At 41.7% G+C, this 16,500-nt stretch overlaps 1 protein-coding gene across 5 annotated transcripts; it reads right to left on the minus strand.

Moving 5' to 3' along the window:
• Positions 1-259: 259 nt before the first annotated feature.
• LOC115199094 (protein FAM3C) lies at positions 260-16,438 on the minus strand. 5 transcript variants are annotated; one of them, XM_029761650.1, is made up of 10 exons: positions 15,658-15,796; positions 13,439-13,495; positions 8,358-8,462; positions 7,409-7,432; positions 6,583-6,706; positions 5,607-5,665; positions 4,635-4,685; positions 4,443-4,527; positions 3,831-3,957; positions 260-2,545 (listed from the first exon to the last, which is right to left on the minus strand). In XM_029761650.1, exons 2-10 carry the CDS (start codon positions 13,449-13,451, stop codon positions 2,456-2,458), a joined length of 678 nt encoding a protein of 225 aa, XP_029617510.1. In that variant the 5' UTR covers positions 13,452-13,495; positions 15,658-15,796; the 3' UTR covers positions 260-2,455. The 5 variants fall into 5 exon arrangements, with proteins under 5 accessions (XP_029617510.1, XP_029617511.1, XP_029617512.1 ...); XM_029761651.1 differs by lacking the exon at positions 15,658-15,796 and adding an exon at positions 16,294-16,438 and having other exon boundaries at positions 2,456-2,545; XM_029761652.1 differs by lacking the exon at positions 15,658-15,796 and adding an exon at positions 15,121-15,565 and having other exon boundaries at positions 2,456-2,545.
• Positions 16,439-16,500: the final 62 nt, after the last annotated feature.

The raw sequence follows: 16,500 nt of genomic DNA on the forward strand, positions 1-16,500 counted from the left end.
AGGGCACTGTGGAGCCAGGCACAGCCAATCAAAATGAGTTTTTCCTCCCAAAAGGGCTTTATTACAGACAGAAATATGCCTCGGCACCCCCTCATACGACCCCACAGGTGAAGAAGCTAGATGTACTCTTTTTTTCTCCCCTCCCTAAAATCAAGTCAACTTCACCTGCCAACATAAAGGATTTAAGATGTTAAAGGCATTGTGAGAGAAATGCTTTCCAAATTCAGGACTTCTGTCTAAATAAATGTCACACGTACAATGAAGACAGGTTGAGCTTTATTAATCATACTCATGAATGGTAAGTTGTTTGAAATGTTTCACGACACAGATGTAAGACATTGCAACAAAATGAGTCACAATTATCAGAATTGTTCCCCTTGCAACAACATGTATGATTAATGAATCAGTAGTTTAGTAGAGATGCAGAAATAGGGAATATTACATAGACTGTCTGTGGATTTGCGAGTCAGACAAGGCACATTGGTGGGATGAATTCCTTTAACAGCAGGAAGAACACACCGTTTTAGGAATGGCATCGATGGGGTATCGATTTGGGCTTTTCACTTCACTCAAGGTCCTCAAATGAAACCAAAGAACAGAACACAGAGTTTTTTTTAAAAGGCAATGTGGAGGATGTCATTCATTGTGTTAAAATATCTTGCCAATGTCACGACAAAAGGGAAAATCCTTCATTACAATGACTCCATACACAAGTGGATGGGGGGGAACATGTTTCAGAATAGCCTCCACAATCACATTGTGTTAAGTTACATGTACTGCCCTAAATGCAAACAGAACTGGAAGCAGGATTGTATTCCTGCCATTTGACCAAAAACAGACAGTGTTATCCTTTGAACCAACTAGGGGACCGAGGTGAGATGTTTCAGGCAACAAGAGTTTTACATTACACTCTGAAACGTGTTACTTTTAGCACCAGGTGTTACTGTAGTTAAAGCACATGACATAACTGCATATGCAATAATCTCCCAATGGATTCAACTTCACACAGAACAGGAATTAATCCACTGAATCAATCTATGGGTTCCTGAGTGGTGCAGCGGTCTAAGGCACTGATTCTCAGTGCTTGAGGAGTCACTACAGATACAGCCCGGAATGGAACCAGGGTATCACACCTGGTCGTGATTGGGAGTCCCATAGGGCGGCGCACAATTGGCCCAGCGTTGTCCGGGTTTGGCCGGGGTAGGCCTTCATTGTAAATAACAATTTGTTCTTAACTGACTTGCTTAGTTAAAAAGAAGGTCAAATGTATTATTAATATATATATTTTATATAAAATCCAACTGACTATTGCACGTCAGTGTGTAGCTTACTCCATTCCAAGTGTGACAAAATGACAGCTGGGTTGAATTGTAGCTAATATGACCACGGCTAATGAACAGTGGTACTGAGACCGCTCATTGAACAAGATCCAGGGGGGACATGATGCATGTTGCAAAAGCCAGCAGTAAATCAGCTAAAAGCTTCAGCCTAGGCAGTTTTTGCATTATATAAGAACAAAAAAAAAAAAAAGTCAGTCGCAATGAGGTAATCAAAGCTTTAGGAGAGCCAAGTGGAAGAGATGTGATGCAGAGAGTTAGTAGTCTTTAAAGTAAACCAGAGATACTGGGGAAAGTAAGATCTAGCCACAAATCTAAACCTAGTCATCTTTGTAATGTATCAATCTATTTCTTGAATGGTTTTTCCAAGGCTGTCAAGGTACCAATAAAATCCCAAGTGATTTGTTTACCAAATCAGCAAAACCAGCTAAATATTTCCCTAAAAACAGATAGATTTTTACTGAAACACATACGTACATGACCCCCATCCAAAACCAACCATTCCATCCAAGAAAGATGCACACAAGACAAAATCCCCACTAACACAATTTAGCTCTATGCTTCCTCATTCATTCCACACAAAAACTAACAATTAAAAAAAGACCAATCACTAAAGATAAAAAGCTATAATATAAATTCACTCTTAAGTAACAAGGATCTTAAGCCATATAGCTTTCCAAGATTTTATATTACAATACGGATGTTCAAAAGTTTGCTACTTTTTTTGTAGTTCTATTTACAAATTTCACAGTGATCTTGGTACATTCTGCTGAATAACCAATAACAGGGATTTCTGCCAAACCAGCTACCCTTCCATTCCTCTTTCTATAAATAGACAATACCTTGACACAAAAACACAGGAAGATACAAGGATGCTCCCTGACGTCAAACACCGATTGCTGCAAACATTGACAGCTGCAACGCAGAGGGACAGTCTCTAAAATGCAAAGGCTGCGTTGGTGTTAGCATTGGGTGGAGGGAGGTTCCACCATTGTTAGAGCCATCATAGGAAAGTGTGCAAGTACACTATTTTAAGAGAATGGGAGATGCAACCAAAGGTGAAGGGGTCGGCTATGAAGGGAACGGGAGATGGCCGGTCGAGGGTTCAAGTGAAAAGATCACTCCTGTCTTTGGGGTATGCAGCCTTCCATCTCCAGCACCTCAGGCCAGCCCTCGTACTTGTTGGTGTCGGCGTTGTTCTTTATGTGCTGTAGAGGCAGAGACAGAGGTTTTGGATTAGACCCAATGGCAGCATCCCAAATGGCAGTATATTCCCTATATAGTGCAAGTGTTTTGTGCACTACAAAGGGAATAGGGTGCCATTTGGGAAGCACCATGCATGGCCCCTCTTGTCTGATAAGGCTGTGTGTGTGTGTGTACCGGCACAGCGATCACAAACAATGTCCCAACAACACATAAGGGAGGATGGAGAGTCAATATTGAAGGAGTGCCTGTTCACTCAGGGACAACATGTTCCAGGGTCAGTTGGAAATGTAAAAAGAGTATTCTCAAAATTGTCTTCTCTGGTGAAACTCAGATAATGAAATCAATAGTTCAGAACTGTAAAGAACGAAAACTAAAATCATGGAGCGGCTGTGTTTTACATATCTTATAGAGCAATTTTGTTGTATACAAACAAACGTCACGTTCGAGTGATTCACTCGTCAAATAGCCCTGTTGCAGGATAGTTATACGCTGATGTCGGGACCTTGACAAACTGAACAAATAGCCCTGTTGCAGGATAGTTATACGCTGATGTCGGGACCTTGACAAACTGAACATATAGCCCTGTTGCAGGATAGTTATACGCTGATGTCGGGACCTTGACGAACTGAACAAATAGCCCTGTTGCAGGATAGTTATACGCTGATGTCGGGACCTTGACAAACTGAACAGTGAGTGGTGACCATGAACACCAGGCTGATGACTATAGCTATGCTCAACAAGTAGATTATTATTCTGGCTTTAACTAGCTCCATTTGGGATATTTCACCTTGCCTCGCTAGGTAATCAAGCCTCCGATGACATCTGTGACATTGTAGACCAGGGGTGCTCAACTCTTACCCTACAAGGTCTGGAGCCTGCTGGTTATGTTCTACCTGATAATTAACTGCACACAGACACACAGTGTCCCGAGTCTAAATCAGTCCCTGATTAGAGGGGAACAATGAAAAAAATGCAGTGAGACTGGCTTGGAGGTCCAGAGTTGAGTCTGAGGGTTGTAGACGATAACTTGTATGAACTGCATCTGGTTGTCGTTGTATTGACTAAAAATATGAACACAGCCATTGATGAGGCAGAACAGCGCCCGCAACTCTATGACAGGGCTAGAAATTGAGTCTGTATCATGATAAATGGTATTTCTATAGACAACATTCCATCGGTTGTGTTACACTAAAGCCTTGATATTTCAACGGGGAGAGGTGAAAAAGTCCCACGTGAACATGACCAGAAAGAAAAAAAATGGGGGGGGGGGGGGGGGGTTGAAGTTACCTGCTCAAAGGGACTCTTGGTCTTGATCCCTTTGCCTCCCACAAAGATCCAGTTGTCCCTGAAGTCTAATGTGCTGATGCTGGAACTGCCAAGTTCACCAATCATCTTCTTGGACTCGTCGTTCAGCCTGTGGACCGCAAAGCAGGGTCGTATTCATTTGTGCACACCGTAGCAAAATGTTTCACAACAAAAATAAAACGTTTCTTATTAGACAAGTTCAGGTAGTCCCTCCCCGTTTCGGTCCGTTTGCTAGTGAATACACAGCTAGAATGTCATTAAGAGTCTGTAGACTAGACACTTAAATGTCTCTACCTACAACTCTTTCCTTTGCTCGAACCTTTTCTCTTAGTCACCATTGTTATACATCAGTAACAATGGTGACTAAGAGTTAGGGTGAAACTCATTTACATTTCCCCGCAGTCAGTTAATGGGTGTATTCAAGTGATAGTCATTTGTCAACTCTACAAGTGTTCAATTAAGTCCCTGGAGGAACGAAACAGATTGATCAAGACACTGAACTGAAGTATTTGCCTAAGCTTAAAATTATCATCCAAGAGTTCATGGAGAAGTTAAATGCTGAACGTGTATCTTTCTTCAGTTAGGAACACCTACTTGGAGGCCGAATCGTCAAACGTGGCCATCATCACTACTGTTCCTTCTTCAATAGTCTTCAGGAATGTGATGAGCGTGTTGACATCTGCACACACACAACAAATACACAGGTACAAGACTGGTTTGCCTAGTCCAGCTGCCTAGTCAAGACACACCATGACACAGAAACTCTAACTGAAACTAAGGCCTCACCTCCCGCCCACATGTCAAAGTAGTCTGTCTTGATGAGGTCCCCTGTCTTTCCTGTGGAGAACAAACAACTTGTTAACGACAAGCCAATGTACGCTCACAGGCTAACGCCCATCATGAATAGTGATTTATAGTACATTCAATGACAATGGAAAGTACTATTTACACTGAGTGTATAAAACATTAAGAACACCTGCTCTTTCAATGACAGACTGGCCAGGTTAAAGCTATGATCCCTTATTGATGTCACTATACTACTTCAATCAGTGTAGATGAACGGGAGAAGACAGGTCAAATAAGGATTTTTAAGCCTTGAGACATGGATTGTGCATGTTTGCCATTTAGAAGGTGAATTGGCAAGAGAAAAATATTTAAATGCCTTTGAACGGGTTATGGTAGTAGGTGCCAGGCGCACCGATTTGTGTCAAGAACTGCAACACTGTTGGGTTTTCACACCAAGTTTCCGGTGTGTATCAAGAATGGTCCACTGCCCAAATAACATCAAGCCAACTTGACAACTGTGGGACACATTGGAGTCAACATCCCTGTGGAACGCTTTTGACACCTTATAGTTCATGCGTCGACAAATTGAGGCTGTTCTAAGGACAAAAGAGGACGGTGCAACTCAATGTTAGGAAGGTGTTCTTAATGTGTTGTCCGCTCAGTGTATATGAACAGCGGTATGGACGGGTTAGTATTGTAGTTAAGCAAGGCAGGGATGGGCAACTACAGTCCAGAAGGGCCATGTTGTATGCAGGCTTCTGTTCCAGCCCAGCACTAACAGCCATCTACGCATTCTACACATACTCGAAGGACTCGAGCTGCCAATCCCTGAACAAAGTACATGTTTCACACAACACATTTCATATTCAATTGTCATATTACTCACAGATGTAATCATGTAAAACAACCGATTTGACTACAAGGAGAAGTACTGTTTGTCTATGGTATGTAGCAGTGACAAGGCTGGTTTACCGTTAACCAGGGCGATGTTAATTCCTCTGCCCACGTTGTTCTTGACACCACTCATCAATCTGAAAGGACAAATGAAAGCATTATGTGATTGTGAGCCTGCATGTATTTTATGATTAGGTTAGTCCCATCCTTGTCTTTGTTCCCGGTCGTGTGGCTTTCTTCACCACTGTACTGAGACTTGTCGCACCCTGGTCGTATAGTGTCGACACAAAAATAAAAGACTTATTCCTAACCAGACTTGATTCCCTTGAAGCGATGCCTGAGGAATTGGATTTCAATAACACGGATGCAGAATGCCACAAGAGTTAACAGTTAATTAAATACAGGGTTAACAGTAAACAGGTTGCTTCAGGCATGTTTAAATTGAATTTCCACCCCAGTTACAAGACAGTTCATACCGGTCTACGCTAGTCTGTTTAGGAATCTATAAGAATAGAAATGCATCCTGTAGAACAGACATGGATAATTGTGTTGTAGAATATCCTATTGTCAGCCTTGCACTCTAGATATCTACCTGACAATAGATGTTTACATTGTAGTCATTTAGCAGATGCTCTTATCCACAGCGACTTACAATTATAGCGCATTCATCTTAAGATAGCTAGGTGAGACAACCACATAAGTCATAGTAAGTGCTGTAAATTCTTTCTAAATAAAATGTAGTTATCAGCAAAGTCAGTGCTAGTAGGAAAAGTAAAGTGCAAGGTTATTTTTTGTGTGTGTGTGTGTGTGTGTGTGTGTGTGTGTGTATATAGGTTGAGAGGGATGTGGGTCTTTGGTTGTACTGTTAATATAGGTTGAGAGGGATGCGGTCTTTGGTTGTACTGTTAATATAGGTTGAAAGGGATGTGGGTCTTTGGTTGTACTGTTAATATAGGTTGAGAGGGATGCGGTCTTTGGTTGTACTGTTAATATAGGTTGAGAGGGATGCGGGTCTTTGGTTGTACTGTTAATATAGGCCTATCATGTCTCTTACATGTTGTCCTCCAGGCAGATTTTGGGACCCACAACACTGGCTGCTCCGCTGGCCATCTTAAAGGAGAAGTGTCCCTCAGGACATGGCTTGGAGAGGCCACACTTATAGCGGTCCAGTCTAGTAGCTGTGAATGGAATTCCAAACAGAGTATACAATACCAACACACTTTAGCAACCCCCCATCAAACACACACCCAATATCAGCGAGCACGTACATACCTAGGCCCTGCAAACACAGTCTACTATTACACACACACCTTGAATCACTCTCACACATACATACCTAGGCCCTGCAAACAGTCTACTATTACACACACCTTGAATCACTCTCACACGTACATACCTAGGCCCTGCAAACACAGTCTACTATTACACACACACACCTTGAATCTCTCTCACATGTACATACCTAGGCCCTGCAAACAGTCTACTATTACACACACACACCTTGAATCTCTCTCACATGTACATACCTAGGCCCTGCAAACAGTCTATTACACACACACCTTGAATCTCTCACACGCACAATATAACTCACACACCTACAGAACAAACCAGACAATTTACAAAGAACTCAACAGCTAAAGAACCAAAACATTCACAATAAAGGCCAGGTGGTAACTACACAGCACACAGATTAACTACTTAGCTCCTAACACTTAAGCCTACATGGTAAGGTGTTTCCATGGTTTGTTAAGAGAAGATCAGCCCTGATTTTCAAATACCACGGGGAGGAAAAAAAAATAAGAAATGTAACTTGATTGATTGAGGGAATCAGGAATTAGGTTAAAGTGATGTAACAGGAGAAGTTATTGAAGAATACTTACGGCCTTCCTCTACAGGCATAGACCCTGTTGTGGAGGGACAGAAACAGACAAGTTAGACTCGAGTTTCAGATGTCTTTATGACATTAGCCCGTGAGCTCATGAGTTCCTTATTTAAGAAAGTTAAAACATAGAGCTTTGCACAAAATCTGGCTATCTGGCTTTAGCCTGGCTAAAAACATAGCAAGCTAGCCAGGCCTTTTAGCATCCCACATCTCCATGTGAAATCAGATTTATCATTAAAAACCATGCCCTAGCAAATACTCTACTTGCCGGTGCAACCTAAAACATTATCCCAGTTTGATATCCTGCTTGTGTACTCATTCAGATATCAGCTAAAAACAAAAGCACATGGCTAGCTAGTTGGCTAAAGCAGGTTCTACCACTTCACAAAAGCCTGGAATCACTGGTTATTACTAATAAAACTAAATATTTTGAGGGGGTGGAATCTTGTTGTTTGGTTTACTGTTTGAACAGTCGCAGAGATTATATTTGGTTACAAATACAAAATAGGCAACTTTGATGAATAACCTGTAGATCCGAACAAGGAACCAAGCGACAACACTGTGTGAATTTAGCTTTAGCCAGAGACTAAGGGGTGTTGTATGCAGACACAACCAAGCCTTCCGTCTCCGTAGTGTGTGAATTTAGCTTTAGCCAGAGACTAAGGGGTGTCGTATGCAGACACAACCAAGCCTTCCGTCTCCGTAGTGTGTGAATTTAGCTTTAGCCAGAGACTAAGGGGTGTCGTATGCAGACACAACCAAGGTTCTTCTGAAGGCCTAAATCTTGAATCCCTGGTGAAGATTAGTAATCCTATCTATTGAGAGAGATGTATTCAAAATAATAGCCTTTGAAACTAAGTGATTCCTCTTTGGAATTCCATGCAAGATCAGGCAATAGATTTATATGCACAGTCACAACACTGGAAAACCCCTGTAACCAAACTCACCAAACACATTCCCCAAACTGAAGTCCATATTAATTTCCAGCAGCTGGAAGGCAAGGAAAACTGCCAGGAAAAAGACCGAAACCAATGCAGCCAACTTCAAGATGCCTGAAGGAAATTAGATAGACCAAAGAAAGAGAACGAATAGAGATCAATAGATGGAGCGAGAGAGGAGAGAGAAACACTATTTAAACACCATGTATAATATGTGTGATGCCAGATAAGGTCTCTGATGCTAACAGAGAAATGTATTTTCTTGGTGACCTGAACATTGACTGGATATCTAGTTGTCCTTTCAAGAGGAAGCTTCCTACTGTGACTAATGCCTGTAACATGACCCAGGTTATCACTCAACCAACTAGAGTGTAAATCAAGTGTTGGATCTGTGACATCCACTTGTGTTGATCAGATCTTCACCACTGCTGCAGAGCTTTGCTCCAAAGCAATGTCAGTTCCCATTGGCTATAGTGACCATAACATTGTGGCAATAGCAAGAAAAGCCAAAGGTACCAAAGGCAGGGTCTAAAGTTATTTATAACAGGTAATACAAAAATGTTCTCAGGACTCTTGTTTAAGATGAAAAACATTTGTTGGCCTGATGTGTATAAGGAGGAGAAACCAGATACAGCACTCAGAGTATTTGTACAATTATTCTTGCCAATCGTTGACAAGCATGCACCTGTTAAAAAACTGAGAACTGTTAGAGCCCCCTGGGTCGATGAACTGAAAAATGATATGGTTCAAAGAAATGAAGGGAAAAAAGGTGACAAACAATTCAGGCTGCTCAGCTGGTTGGTTGACATACTGTCAATTGAGACATTTGTGACAAAATATATAAATTAAAAAAATATATATTACTAAAATAAGAAATTACATTAAAAAAACAAAGGGAAAATACTTTGGATCACCTTAAGTTATATTATGGACAGAAAACCCAATTAAATCTACATTGTTCATTGATGTTGATGGGCCATTTATAGCAAAACCTTCTGATGTAGCCAAATCATTTCAATGACTATTTCACCAGTAAAGAGGACAAACAGTCAGTTAAAACACTGAACCATCATATGTGTATTGAAGATCTAATAATGAAAGAGCAGGAATGCCGTTTTGAATTTGGTCAAGTTAGTGTGGAATAGGTGGAAAAACAGTTACCATCCATCAATGATAAGCCACCAAATATAGACAAACTACTGAGAATGGTAAGACTGTATTGCCACCCCAATTTGCCATGTCTTTAACCAGGATTGTGTCCACAGGTGGAAGAAAGCTAAAGTAATTCCACTACCTAGAAATAGTAAAGCACCCTTTGCTGGCTCTAACATCCACCCAGCCAGTGTGCTGCCTGTTTTTAATGAACTGATGGAGAACTGCATTTGAACAAACGCAATGCTATTTTATAAAAAACAAAGTTAACTAATGACTTTCAGCATGCATATAGGGAAAGGCACTCAACTTGTACTGCACTGACTCATGACTGGCAAAAATAAATGTATTAGATGATAGTTGGAGCTGTATTGTTAGGTTTCAGTGAAGCCTTTGATGCTACTGATCATCATTTGTTATTGAAAAAAAGAAACTCACTTGGAATGGCTTTACGTCACCTGCCATCACACGGTTGGAGAGTTACTTATCCAACAGAACCCAGAGTGTTCTTCAATGGAAGCTTCTCTCACATCAGATATGTACAGTGGTATCCCTCAGGACAGTTTCCTTGGGCCGTCACTCTTCTCTATTTTTACAGATGATTTGCCACTTGTCTTACAAGAAATTAGAATAACTATGTATGCTGATTGCACACATCACCATCTACAACCAATGAGCTCACAGAGACTCTTAGCAAGGACTTACAGTCAGTGTCAGAATGAGAAATTACAATAATCTGGTGTTAAATTCATCTGAAACCAAAAAGCATTGTATTTGGTTCAAAGCATTCTCTTAGACCTACACTGGAGATGTGCATAAAGGTTGTGAACATTTGTAGTGAAATCCTGCACGGAGCCTTCACTGTGGGCTGCCCCTTTAAGAGCACAGCAGCAGTCAGGAGGGAGATAATAAAGACAGCTCTTCCGGCTCTGTAAGGAGGCTCTCAGTCGGCGCGGCAGTTTTGACAGTGTGTTTAACTCTTTGCAGAAGTCTTGTTTATTTTCAGCGTGATTAGTTTGTAAAGTGTTGAAGTTGATCGCCGGTGTTAACGCTCTAGGTCATGTTTGGAATCTTTGGGGACCGCTCCTGTCATTGATTGAATGGATTAGTAGCAACAGTGTTGAAGCTTTGACAAACAAACCATCAGGTGTATCAGACTGACAAACTATAACCGCAAGCCTGAAGTCAACAGCTAACCCCACCCTCACTAATTTTCCCTCTATGGCTCCAGCAAACTTATTTTCCCCCCCACTGCCATCCCTTTGATGTTCAGTGTCGCTGGACTATTATTGCCCTGCCGGATGTATTTGGGTTGACATTTTAGTTTATTTTTTATTTCACCTTTATTTAACCAGGTAAGCTAGTTGAGAACAAGTTCTCATCTACAACTGCGACCCGGCCAAGATAAAGCAAAGCAGTGCGACACAAACAAGAGTTACACATGGAATAAACAAGCGTACAATCAATAACACAATAGAAAAAAAATAAAGTCTATATACAGTGTGTGCAAATGGCATGAGGAGGTAGGCAATAAATAGGCCATAGTAGCGAAGTAATTACAATTTAGCAGATTAACACTGGAGTGATAAATGAGCAGATGATGATGTGCAAGTAGAGATACTGGTGTGCAAAAGAGCAGAAAAGTAAATAAAAACAGTATGGAGATGAGGTAGGTATATTGGAAGGGCTATTTACAGATGGGCTATGTACAGCTGCAGCGATCGGTTAGCTGCTCAGATAGCTGATGTTTAAAGTTAATGAGGGAAATAAGTCTCCAGCTTCAGCGATTTTTACAATTCGTTCCAGTCACTGGCAGCAGAGAACTGGAAGGAAAGGCGGCCAAAGGAGGTGTTGGCTTTGGGGATGACCAGTGAGATATACCTGCTGGGGCGCGTGCTACGGGTGAGTTGTTGTTATCGTGACCAGTGAACTGAGATAAGGCGGAGCTTTACCTAGCATAGACTTATAGATGACCTGGAGCCAGTGGGTCTGGCGACGAATATGTAGCGAGGGCCAGCCGACTAGAGCATACAGGTCGCAGTGGTGGGTGGTATATGGGGCTTTGGTAACAAAACGGATGGCACTGTGATAGACTGCATCCAGTTTGCTGAGTAGAGTATTGGAAGCTATTTTGTAGATGACATCGCCGAAGTCAAGGATCGGTAGGATAGTCAGTTTTACTAGGGTAAGTTTGGCGGCGTGAGTGAAGGAAGCTTTGTTGTGAAATAGAAAGCCGATTCTAGATTTGATTTTGGATTGGAGATGTTTAATATGAGCCTGGAAGGAGAGTTTACAGTCTAACCAGACACCTAGGTATTTATAGTTGTCCACATATTCTAGGTCAGAACCGTGCAGGGTGGTGATGCTAGTTGGGCAGGCGGTTGCGGGCAGCAAACAGTTGAAAAGCATGCATTTGGTTTTACTAGCGTTTAAAAGCAGTTGAGGCCACGGAAGGAGTGGTGTATGGCATTGAAGCTCATTTGGAGGTTAGTTAAAGTGTCCAAAGAAGGGCCAGATGTATACAGAATGGTGAGGTTAAAGTGAGGTTGCGTGAGAGTTTGTTTATTATTGCTTGAACTGTATTGATTTTGTGGGGGACTATTGACATTTAGCAGAGAATATTTTGACATTTCAAAGCCTTTGTCAATGAACACACCCCACAAACCCATTTATACCCCCCCCCTCACTCCTCCACTGGGACGTAATACAGAATATTGCAAGTTCTCTAAGGTTTATGACTGGGTTCTTTGTCGTCAATTGTTTGTATGAAGTGGCCTTTGAATTGCTCTGCCATTATTCTAGTATGAGGTATTATTGGTGGGGTTACCCCTGTGATGTAATGCGTTTTAAATGGTGTGTCTTATCTTTTCTCTCCACTGGCTATCTGGCACACAGGCTACAATAGTCTAGGCAGTCTCCTGCTGTGTGCCTGTCTGGTAGTGCTACTCCATCCTACTCTCTTCTTTCGGCAGGGTTAATACCTGCCTGGCGCCAGAACAAAATCTGTATCCCTCTCTAACAATACCGCTACACATTGAAGAACCTGAACTCCTAGGAGTAACATTGGATGGTCAGTTATCATTGTCAAGTCATATACAAAGTTGTTGTGAAGATGGTGAGCGGTACAGTATGCATGTTGTTGTATGATCAACTGTACCAGGCTTTGATCTTGTCCCATTTTGATTACTGTCCGGTAATATGGTCAGGAGCAGCAAAGAAAGACCTAGCAAAGCTGCAGCTGGCTGAAAACAAACACCTTGCCTTTAACTGCACACAACATGATAGTCTTTCATGGTTGAGGAGAAACTGACTACTTCTAGTCTAAGAAAAATGTGTTTTTTTAAAAATGCCTAACCATTTGCATACACTTCAAACATACATACCCCAGACACACCACTATGGGTTTCTTCACGGTACCCAAACCAAAAACAGATTTAATGTGTCGCTCAGTTATGTATGGAAACATGTCATCGTGGAACGCTCTGCCACCAGAGGTTACTTAAGTTTACATTTAAAAACATATTGTATCACAGCACCTCTCCTCTTTCTGAACATCTCATTTAACTGTATTGTACATAAGAACGTATATGAAGTGTGTAAATAGTATTTGCTGTTTATTGGAGTCTTTCATACACACCTCTTATTTCTATATTAATGTAATATCTTATGTTGTTCTTGTCTATTACCGTTGTGTATTTTGTCATGTATATGTACATGTTGTGTGGACCCCAGGAAGAGTAGCTGCTACATGAGCAGCAGCTAATGGGGTTCCTAATAAACTAAAGTAGGCTATAGGCATAGCTATGTTGTACTGTGATTAAGAATATGGTTTGTAGACAGAATAGCCAAGATAAACAATTGTCACACTGACCCAAGTAAATGTGATAAAAGTTATGCTAATTGTTAGAAATACAGGTACCTATTATAGCAAAACCTACCTCCAGCTCTCATGTTGGTCCCAAGAATCTGCAGTCAGTAGAACACAATGTATGCCTCTGTTGAAAGACAAAGCAACATGTCAGTATTCTCCAGTGTGGAGAGAGATACAGAGGGAGTGACTGTGGTTCCACAGTAAGGTTGACTAGCTAGTTAACTTTGGCTGGTTGGGTATGAACACGTCACACTACTACTTGGACATTAGCCTTCCCTCCTGGGTTTAAAACATGAATCACTCACTTTGGCATCTAACTGAGAACAAGGAAGACCGGTAGTTCATAATGGGATGGCTAAATAAATATTGCCAGGAATACATCCACAGCTAGAGGGGTATCCTACGAAGAGGAAATTTTGGTCAACCAGTCATACGAATGTGTCTCACCTTCCAGCCAGGTAAATGTCTTCAGAACTAAACATGATCCAGGGAAGGCTAACTCCCTGCTAACTCCACTTACCCTGAACGAAATGACTGAGCCACAAGTTGAGGACCAATGAAATTAGATTTCATTCCTCTTGCAAAGATTGCATCATTTTCCCGTTCATTTGAGGAAGACTGAAAATATTTGATTAAATTAAATGTTTTTTGGTGTTATAGGTATTCCCTTTAACTATAGCACATTTTTCCTAGACCTATGTGTTATACATCTATTCTATCTGTGGACAACAACTTCTCAATCAAATGTCAACAAGACAAAGAAGCTGATCATGGACTACAGGAAACGGAGGGCCGAGCACATCACCATTCACATCAACAGGGCTGTAGTGGAGCAGGTCGAGAGCTTCAACTTCCTCTGTGTCCACTCCACTAAGGATCTATCATGGTCCACACACCAACACAGTGGTGAAGAGGGCACAACGCCTCTTCCCCTTCAGGAGGCTGAAAAGATTTGGTATGGGTCCTCAGATCCCCAAAATGTCATACAGCTGCACCGTTGAGAGCATCTTGACTGGTTGCATCACCGCTTGGTATGGCAACTGCTTGGCATCCGACCGTAAGGCACTACAGAGGGTAGTGTGTACGTCCCAGTACACCACTGGGGCCAAGCTCCCTGCCATCCAGGACCTCTATACCAGGCGGTGTCAGAGGAAGGCCATAAACATTTTCAAAGACTCCAGCCACCCAAGTCATACTGTTCTCTCTGCTACTACACGGCAAGCAGTACCGATGCACCAAGTCTGGAACCAGCAGGACCTGAACAGTTTTTAACCCCAAGCCACTGCTAAGTAGTTAACCAAATAGCTACCTGGACAATCTGCATTTACCCTTTTTGCTCTGACTGACTCATCACATACACTGCTGCTATTGTTTATTATCTATCCTGTTGCGGAGTCATTTTATTCCTAGTTATATGTACATATCTACCTCAGTTATTATTACTAATTGTTTATTTATTATTACTTTTGTTTTTCTCTTTCTCTCTGCATTGTTGGGAAGGGCCGTAAGTAAGCATTTCACTGTTAGTCTCTCAGGGCACGTGTCAAACTCATTCCATTAAGGTCACTAATTAGTAAAGAACTCCCCTCACCTGGATGCCTAGGCCTTAACTGAAAGGAAAAACACACAGACACATTCAGGGCAGCTGAATGAAAACGTCCTAGTAAGTACAATTAGTTAGCCAGCAGATCCGACTGCTCAGCTGCACTACGGTTGGAGCCGGAGCGAGATATGGTTCGGAAAACATACCTCAATACAGGGATGGGAAATGCCTTGTAGTCCAAATTGTCATACCAAGAAGACTGAATGACTGCTATGTTGTCCTCATGCGAGTTAGCAGGACAGCAGCCATTTTGGAACAATTCGGATTGAGGTTGTTAGCTACGCTTTCCAAACCTTATTTTACACTGGCTCCAGTCTTAATCTACACCGGAAGTTATACATTTCAGCTTTAATCTACAATCGGGTCAGATCTGTTGGATACACAATTAGTTATGTGTTAAGTGTTTGGCTACCATGTGTAGCGAGCTAACTGTGCAAACTAGACATACCTTTTCCCGAATAATTTACCGTCCCCAAATAAGTAACGTTAAGGTATGGTTAGATTTAGCCATAACTAGCTAGTTATAGCGATTCACAATTTAGTTAGATTCCGTTAACAGTAGCTAGCTAGCCAACCCTAGTCAAAATAGTTAGATAAACCGGATTGCCCCATCACCAAGTCGCCTTAAATTGGCATGAGCTAAAAAAAACAGCGAACGTTAGCAAGATTGCTGGCAACTTTACCTGAGAAACGCCACGGTTACAAGTCTTGCCTGTACGATGACACTGTTCTTCCCTGTTTCAGAAAATCGCTATTTACTCTTGTGGTACTTCAATAATCTACTAAACAAAGAGCGACCAGACATGATTCTTCACCGCCACCTAGTGTACTGGAGTGTGAGGCCATTCTCTTCATCTTGAAATCATGGCGGTCCGCAAACACACGTTTAAGGTGCATACTGCTACGTACTGTCCTGAAGTTTGCGATGAATCACGGTCTACCTAAAATACAAAATAAAAAAAACAAATAAATGCCTGCTGAAACCCATCCCAAGCCCCCGAATCCATTCAACTTTATCTCTAACCTGCTGAAACAATCCACCATTAGAATTATTCAGCATGTCAACAACATTGAAATAAAGGAATACTATCTGTACTGTTCTAGGCAAAACCTCAAACCTCAGCAGCACTGATAAACGTTCACTTCTTTGACCCTCTTTCCTACTGAGCAAACTTTTGTCCTCAATCACTCTGCCTCCCTTCACATTTTCTTTAATATCAACTATGGACATAGATATTGGGGCACCAGTGACAACTCCCCTCAACCTAGCATAAACCCCAGGGATATGGCTTTTATACCACAAAATATTAGCAATTTACCTTTCCAATGAGCCGGGATAGTTTGACTTCACCTATCGCTTTCTCCAAGGTGTTGGTTAGTCAGATAGGGTGTAAATGAGGCCCTGTGGTCTCATCAAACACCATCACACTTTCCACTCTGACACATTATGACTCTTGCTTCCAACCTTGGCCATCTTTATGCTTTCTGTATCACGATCTCTCTTCTTCCTGTGCGTCTCCAATACA

This window comes from Salmo trutta, chromosome 8 (assembly GCF_901001165.1).
Source record: "Salmo trutta chromosome 8, fSalTru1.1, whole genome shotgun sequence".
Taxonomy (NCBI): Eukaryota; Metazoa; Chordata; class Actinopteri; order Salmoniformes; family Salmonidae; genus Salmo; species Salmo trutta.